The sequence below is a fragment of the Hoplias malabaricus genome, chromosome 1 (assembly GCF_029633855.1).
Source record: "Hoplias malabaricus isolate fHopMal1 chromosome 1, fHopMal1.hap1, whole genome shotgun sequence".
Lineage (NCBI taxonomy): Eukaryota > Metazoa > Chordata > Actinopteri > Characiformes > Erythrinidae > Hoplias > Hoplias malabaricus.
Genome location: NC_089800.1, coordinates 22,198,381 through 22,206,449, shown reverse-complemented (window position 1 = coordinate 22,206,449; position 8,069 = coordinate 22,198,381). Strand labels below are relative to the sequence as shown.

The 8,069-nt window shown below is 40.4% G+C and overlaps 1 protein-coding gene across 1 annotated transcript in view; it reads left to right on the top strand.

Moving 5' to 3' along the window:
- Positions 1-1,005: 1,005 nt before the first annotated feature.
- The window catches only part of tmprss13a (transmembrane serine protease 13a), a 7,193-nt gene continuing 129 nt past the window's right edge, over positions 1,006-8,069 (top strand). Inside the window, exons 1-13 of the mRNA XM_066675056.1 lie at positions 1,006-1,013; positions 1,972-2,026; positions 2,146-2,314; positions 2,526-2,639; positions 2,940-3,113; positions 3,276-3,402; positions 4,848-4,943; positions 5,121-5,164; positions 5,663-5,825; positions 5,954-6,132; positions 6,213-6,311; positions 7,100-7,242; positions 8,022-8,069. The exon at positions 8,022-8,069 is cut by the window's right edge and continues 129 nt beyond it. Of these exons, the coding sequence (XP_066531153.1) occupies positions 1,006-1,013; positions 1,972-2,026; positions 2,146-2,314; positions 2,526-2,639; positions 2,940-3,113; positions 3,276-3,402; positions 4,848-4,943; positions 5,121-5,164; positions 5,663-5,825; positions 5,954-6,132; positions 6,213-6,311; positions 7,100-7,242; positions 8,022-8,069 (1,419 nt within the window). The remainder of the gene's footprint in view (positions 1,014-1,971; positions 2,027-2,145; positions 2,315-2,525; positions 2,640-2,939; positions 3,114-3,275; positions 3,403-4,847; positions 4,944-5,120; positions 5,165-5,662; positions 5,826-5,953; positions 6,133-6,212; positions 6,312-7,099; positions 7,243-8,021) is intronic.

Sequence of the window (8,069 nt, the reverse complement as noted above, 5' to 3'; positions counted from 1 at the left end):
TGAATGAAATGAATGAATGAATGTTAATGATCTCTGTGTATGTAATAGATATTCTGCGCATGCTTTTGCTTCCTTGTCCCACAACAGTACATGACACTGACGTAGATGGTATTCACTCTGCCACTGAAGTAAACAGAGGTATTCAGCATTCTGTGAAAGACTGCATTGGGGATTAGTGAGAAAATCTAGATTCATGTTTCTCAGTATAAAAGAAAATGATGGGGCTTTCTTTATCTACAGTACACAATAATAATAAAACAATTATGAGAATCCACAGAAATCTCAGTCCTAGGGGCTGGGCCCAGGACCAATACTGTCCAATACTGGGTGTGATTTCTAGGCACTCAAGTGGCACGAGTGGAAGTCATTCACAGTTCACTGCACATAAAAATGCACATTAAAGCAATGCCAAGAAGAGATCATGTCTAAACTAGATCCAGAAACACAGCTGCCTTCTCTGGGCTCAAGCTTTTTTAAAACGGATTGAGGTGAATTGGAAAAGTGCGCTGCTGTCCGACTATTCAACATTTTGTGTGAGTGTGTGATGCCCGGTGATGGACTGGTGCCCCGTGTGAGGTGTGTTCCTTTTGCTTCCCTGGATAGGCTCAGGACCCACTCCAGCCCTGAACTGGACAATGAATGAATACAATTGAAATTATAATATAGTTTTTACACTATTTTATGCTACAAAATATTTAAATAATGTACCAGGTAGTTTGTGCAACACTAATCTACCAAAGTTCACCATTTCCATGTTATTTCTTGTTAGGCAAAGAGGCACTGTTTGGAATACAGTAGAGAGAGAGAGAGAGAGAGAGAGAGAGAGAGAGAGAGAGAGAGAGAGAGAGAGAGAGAGAGAAAGAGAGACAAAGAGAGAGAGAGAGACAAAGAGATCACCTCATGTAACAGAAGCATTAGTTCTAATATTACCAAAACCTTAGGTATTGGGATTAAATGTACAATACACCACACCGAGAAGGACTCAATGCTATGACTTCAATAGGCATGTTCCAGTAAGTAAATCCAACTTCTTCCTACAACTGTAATATAATAATCCTACATCCAGTCTGAAAAGAAATGAGAAAGCGAAGGTGAATTTATTCTTTGTTTGCATGCACCTGGATTAGAAAGATCTGTGCTACACCTTGAGACGGAATAAAGCCCTCTGTCGCTATTGTCCAGCTCTTTAAATGGATCATAGGTAAGCAGCACATTGTAAAAGTATAAAAGCATGTCAGGAAAATCATCATTCATTCATTCATTGTCTGTAACCACTTATTCAGTTCAGGGGTGCCGTGGGTCACTGGGCGCAAAGCAGGAACACACCCTGGAGGGGGCGCCAGTCCTTCACAGAACGACACACACTCACACACTCGCACCTACGGACAGTGTGTACGGACAATCCACCTACCAACGTGTGTTTGGACCAGAAAAATACAGTTATTTTATATAATCTTAGTAATTGTGGTGTACAGGGGAAAATTAATGTGACTCATTTCCCACGTGACGTCACTTGTAAGTCATTGCTATAATTCAAAACATAAAAGGAGATGGACAAAAACTTTTGATGTTTGACAAAGTAAAGAGATTATATTCCTGCTTAAATTGTTCATAAGTTAAAATTGTGTTAGACAGTGTATAAATTGTTGACTGTCAAAATATATTGCTTTTTACATTAGAAATTGTGCACTAAATGTTGCAAAATAAATAAATAAATAAATATATACATAATATTTTTCCCCCTTTTACAGGATCTGTGTCTGAAACTCTTTGAAAGTAACAGATCTTTTCTGTGTCTGATTTGAGTGCCTCTGTCCAATCAAAAATTTTTTAAACACAATTTCCATCATTTATATTTTAATCCTTATCATAAACTATTTTGATTTTTTTCTGGGTTCCTTCTGAGCTTTGATTAATGCTATCTGTTTTCTTTTTCTTAGATACTCATTGTTCTCTATGTGTCACTTTCAGACCTGCTCATTACCGACTCTGTACCTGGATTTCTGTGAAGCTGAATATCCAGAACGTATAAATAAATGGGAATTATTTTGAGGATTGTAATTGAAATTGATGTAACCCTGTATGCAGTGTATGATAAATGCCCTGAGTGAAAGAAGAGTGAATGCCTGATTTGTGTTCTCCTAGAATTATCCCCCTCCTCCATATTACTCTGTAGCAGTGCAGCCCCCTCTAAAGTCACATGAAGAAGTGATCTATGGAGTCAATTATGGAATTGTTCAGACTACAGCACCTCAGTATGTCACCCAGAATCCCCTGCCAGTGGCCAATACCATCATTACCCAGCACAGTTTCTGTAAGTACCAGAGACATTTGTTCTGTGGATCCAAGTAGACATATATATATGAGAGAGAGACAGAGAGACAGAAAGAGAATGGGACTGATAGATATATACATATATATTCAATTTTATAGAATGTCTTGTGTAACATGTTACTGCTTCACAAAAGCATGACTGATATTACTAATTTGACCTTGCTCTCTGGGGCTTATCTTTGAAACCCTAGCCCCATCTAGCAGTAAGAAGAAGGAGTGCTCCTCTTGCTCTGGCCAGTGTTGCAGTGGTTCCGGAGCTACTGTTTTCATACTTGCCCTGATTGCAGTGATCATCTGGCTAGGAGGTAGGTGAAATGCAGAATGATGATCCATTACTGATTCTTACACTTGTACATACTTGGATTTTTATATAACTGGATGGTTTTTGTATAACACCAGACAATAAATCATGTCAGTATTCAGTGTTAAACACAGCCATATTGAACTTTTGAAAATGAGTATGTGACTAAGCTGAGATGGAACAGGCTTTTACAGAGACTGTAGAGTACTCTAAATGTAAAGCGGAGAACCATGAGTTATGAATTTGATGTAGGAAGGATTATTTACTATGTATACTATGTGAACTCTCTGTTATTCTGTGACAGTACATTACGGGCTCAGGTCGGCGACCCCAGGTATATTCCACACCGCTGGCAGCGAGGAGTGTTGTAAAGATGAAAAACAATGGAGTTTAATAGAGACTGACTCCTGCTCTAACTTCACAGTGGAGTGTGATGCTCTCCAAGACTGCCAGCAGGGAAGTGATGAGACCAGCTGTGGTGAGTGCACATGTCTTACTGTCCATATTTTTCTATAAACTTTTGGCCAGAAACAACTGTCAGCGCAGTAAAGAGCCATAGATTTGATAACGTTATAATAGAATGAATAATTATACTCTTAAAAGGCTTAATTTGACTCTTCCTTTTTCCTTTGTGAGTCAGTGAGGTTCGCTCAGGGTGGAGTTCTGCAGGTCAGGACTGCTCTGGATGGCCGTTTCCTCCCAGTGTGCTCTCAGGGCTGGGACCAAAGCCTTGCCGACCAGACTTGTGCTCAATTAGGCTTCAGGAGGTACAACCTGTGTTTGTGACTTCATGTATATATCTGTCAATCTGGGGGTTCCTAGTTTAGACCATCAAACTTACTACAAATAATTTCATATTTTCAGTTACAGTTTTGCTTTCAATTATTATAGAAACAATATGATTAATAAAAAAAGATTGTGCTTCACTTCTTTTTGGCAGTGATGCTCATTTTGTTTTGTGTTTATCAAATATTAAGTGGCAGAGAGACTATTATTTATATTTTTTATGTATTGTTAATTTAAAGTTTCAGAAACACAGCTGTAAAAAAATAAATATATAAAATAAAAAAGCATGATGTTTCAAATTAAGGTGTTAAATAATCATGAACAGATTATGAAATTATTTACAATGATAATTTGAACAATCCTGCATTTTTATTTTATTTAATATTTTTTAACATAATAATGATAATGATGTTAATTCATTTTGATCTGATATTGATACTGTTTCTTGTGGGCATCACAATTGCAGCAAAAGGGCAGGTAGTGTCTCTGTCACAGCTCCAGGGACCTGGAGGTTGTGGGTTCGAGTCCCGCTCCAGGTGACTCTCTGTGGTGTGTTCTCCCTGTGTCCGCGTGGGTTTCCTCCGGGTGACTGTCTGTGAGGAGTGTGGTGTGTTCTCCCTGTGTCTGCGTGGGTTTCCTCCGGGTGACTGTCTGTGAGGAGTGTGGTGTGTTCTCCCTGTGTCCGCGTGGGTTTCCTCCGGGTGACTGTCTATGAGGAGTGTGGTGTGTTCTCCCTGTGTCTGCGTGGGTTTCCTCCGGGTGACTGTCTGTGAGGAGTGTGGTGTGTTCTCCCTGTGTCCGCGTGGGTTTCCTCCGGGTGACTGTCTGTGAGGAGTGTGGTGTGTTCTCCCTGTGTCCGCGTGGGTTTCCTCCGGGTGACTGTCTGTGAGGAGTGTGGTGTGTTCTCCCTGTGTCTGCGTGGGTTTGCTCCGGGTGACTGTCTGTGAGGAGTGTGGTGTGTTCTCCCTGTTTCTGCGTGGGTTTCCTCTGGGTGACTGTCTGTGAACAGTGTGGTCGCACTGAACTGGATAAGGGTTACAGACAATGAATGAATGAGTTGCAGCATAATAGGTATTTTCATTGTCACCGCATTGCCCTGGCTTTGTGGACTCAAACCCTATCTGACCCTGTGTCTGCATGGGTTTTCTACGCGTGCTCCAGTACACTCCCATCGCCCAGAATCACATGCTGCTAGGTGGACTTCAATTTTGTGACATCAAAAAACTTGCATTTGATTTGCATCTGAGAGACAGATAGGGCCACCCTGCTCAGTCAGAGAAAGTGAGGCTAGTATTGTTCTCTTGGAACTACAAAAGACTGTGAATCCCAATGAAATGCCCAACACGTTTACACCAAGGAGCACAATCCACAAAATCAGAATGGTCAGTATATTTACTTAGTCTCTGTATTTGTTTTGCTTTATCAGGTCTTTTGTGTCATATTCAGTAAAGAACCAGATCTCTAATGTGCTGAATGTGCAAGCCAGGAGAACTCAGCTGATTCAAGGTTTTGTCAATGTCAGGTAAGGACACAGTAGAGACCCTCTTTAGTCTTGTTTCCCTTAAACACAACCTAAAACACCTGTTCTTGTTTCATGTTTTCATTTTCATTTTTCTGGAAGAGATGCACTAATTAGAGGCTAAAGTCATTTTCATTTTGTAATCACATATCTACCTATTGTTATTTTTCTATTCTTCAGCTCTTCCTGCCCAAACGAGAGTACAGTTAACCTTGAATGCACTGGTATGTATTACTGTGTCTAATTATAACATCAAAATTAATTTCAAATTTCAAATCAACTTATTTGCATAAAAGTGACAGAGCCCTGTCAGGGACTGAAACTGGCAAGAATAGAGCTGGTGATATCTCCATGTGAGAGTGATTTTAGGAAAAGGACTTCAGGAACACATTTTGGGTAGCTCATAGAACTATTCTAACTTGTTTAAAAAGAGGTGTAATATGTCCCCTTTAAAGTTATGATTTAACACACTGCAGATATTTTACATCATGGATAACCACGAGGTCATAATGCCTTGTAAACACTGACAGCTGAATTATGATTTCTTGGGATGTACCTTTAAGAACTATCCCAAATGTGACTCTTAGTAAAGCATCTTTAAATAGTTAAGACATTATTAGCTGTTAAATAATTATATATTTTTTGTCTAATAGTGTCCTGCTTTGTGTCACAGTGCTGAGCTAATCAGGCCCCATTTAAGTAATGCTCTGTACATTTTATAGATTGTGGGAAGCAGCAGTTAAGCTCCAGAATAATAGGGGGAAGTCTTGCACAACTTGGTCGCTGGCCATGGCAAGTTAGCCTGCACTTCAATGGAATGCACATCTGTGGTGGAACCTTGATATCTCAAGACTTTGTGGTGACAGCCGCCCACTGTTTTCCAGAGTCAGTATTCATACTACAATAGTGTAACCATTATAGAAATGCCATAATTGACCTTAATACAACAGCAGTGTTTGACTATGAGAATAACGACATGCCGTGACCACATGGTTCTCTGATTTATGTTACAGTTCAAATCCAACATACATGGATGTTAAAAACTGGTGTGTGTATACTGGTGTCATTTCTCAGAACAAGCTTCCAGACCCCTACTTTGTGAAGAAAATCCTACTGCATAACAAGTATAACAAGAGCACAGATGACTATGACATTGCTCTCCTGAAAATCACTCGTCCTGCTGAAATGTCCAGTGAGTCAATGAGGCGGACATAAGATTCTTTTAGATCACCTGATCTAATGTGTGCAATAATTCCAAACTTTAACCTCCAGGCTCTGTGAACCCAGCCTGCCTCCCTGCCTTTGATAAAAGTTTTCCTACTGGAGCAGAATGCTGGACATCTGGTTTTGGGACAACAGCAGAAGGATCAGGTAGAATGACAAAACAGAAAGACAAAAAAATTATTATAGTGGCTATGTGTTCTCCCTGTGTCTGCGTGGGTTTCCTCCGGGTGACTGTCTGTGAGGAGTGTGGCGTGTTCTCCCTGTGTTTGCATGGGTTTCCTCAGGATGGCTGTCTGTGAGGAGTGTGGCGTGTTCTCCCTGTGTCTGCATGGGTTTCCTCAGGATGGCTGTCTGTGAGGAGTGTGGTGTGTTCTCCCTGTGTCTGCGTGGGTTTCCTCCGGGTGACTGTCTGTGAGGAGTGTGGTGTGTTCTCCCTGTGTCTCCGTGGGTTTCCTCCGGGTGACTGTCTGTGAGGAGTGTGGTGTGTTCTCCCTGTGTCTGCGTGGGTTTCCTCCAGGTGCTCTGGTTTCCTCCCACGCTCCAAAAACACACATTGGTAGGTGGATTGATGACTCAAAATTGTCCATAGGTCAGTTTGTAAGCAAAAATGCCTCTTCTACGCCATCCCGGTATGTGTTCCGGCAAATACCAGAACTGTAGTGGCCTAGTGGTGGTCTGGACTATTGAAGTACAGGGTGAAATGGGGCTGACAAGATATGCAGAGCAATAAATAGTGCTACAAAGCGTATCTGTATGGTAAGTTGACAAAATGGACAATTAATGTAAGTTCCTTAAATGTTATGGCTGACTGATATATAATGATTGTAGCTATTCTGAGTGTAGCAAATTTCTGTGAACTTGGTTGACCTGCTCTGTATGTGTGTGCATGTATGCATTTGTGTGTTTGTGTGTGTGTGTGCATTTCATTCTCTCAGACACTGGCTCTGTTGATCTTAGAGGGGTGGCAGTGAGCATTATCGATGTGGGAATTTGTAATGGCAGTGATGTCTATCGTGGACGAATCTCTGTGAATATGATGTGTGCTGGTGACATGCAGGGGGGACGGGACTCATGTCAGGTTTCTTTCTTCTATTCATTCAACACACCATCACATTCTCTCTTTCAGATTGTTATAAGCACTTAGTGACAACCAAGTACTAACATGGTACAGACCTGTAACCCTTTGAAACAATCAGTGCATTATTAAATGAAAAAATAAAGTAAAATGGAGACAATGAGCTGTTGAGCAGCTGAAATCCTATATTAAGCATGAATGGGAAAACAATGCACATTTAAAACAACTGCAGCCGGTGTCCTCCGTCCTCAGAGTTTTGTTCAAATACAGGTGATAAACATTCATCTAAAAAATATTAATTAATCTAAATTATGGACAAATATTTTTTAGAAAACTATAAACGTTCTCAGTTTAAAAATATCAAACGTTGTCTTTGTACTGTGTTCAATTAAATAATGATCTGCACGTTATTCATTTTATTTTTATTTACCTTTTGCACAGCATCTAATATGGGATTAGCTCTTTAGCTCTTTAGATTGACCCATTCTTTTAGAAATATTTGTAAAGGCAGACTTCACGGCAAGGTGCTTGATTTTATACAGCTGTGGTGATGGGACTGAGTAAGACACTTGGATGCAGTGATTATGAGGTGTGTCCCAATACTTTTATCCATATAGTGTGTATATCTATGCACACACACCTGATTCAACTCTTCTGTTGTTTGACAGGTTTGCTGAGTGTGTCTTAGCAGGGTAATCACCAAACTTTGTAAACATGGAGTTTGATTGGAGTAATTATATTTTTAAATTCAGCTAAAAAAGTCTAGTTATCTTGGTGTTCAGGGGGACAGCGGAGGACCTCTGGTGTGTCAGGACAGTGACCAGAGATGG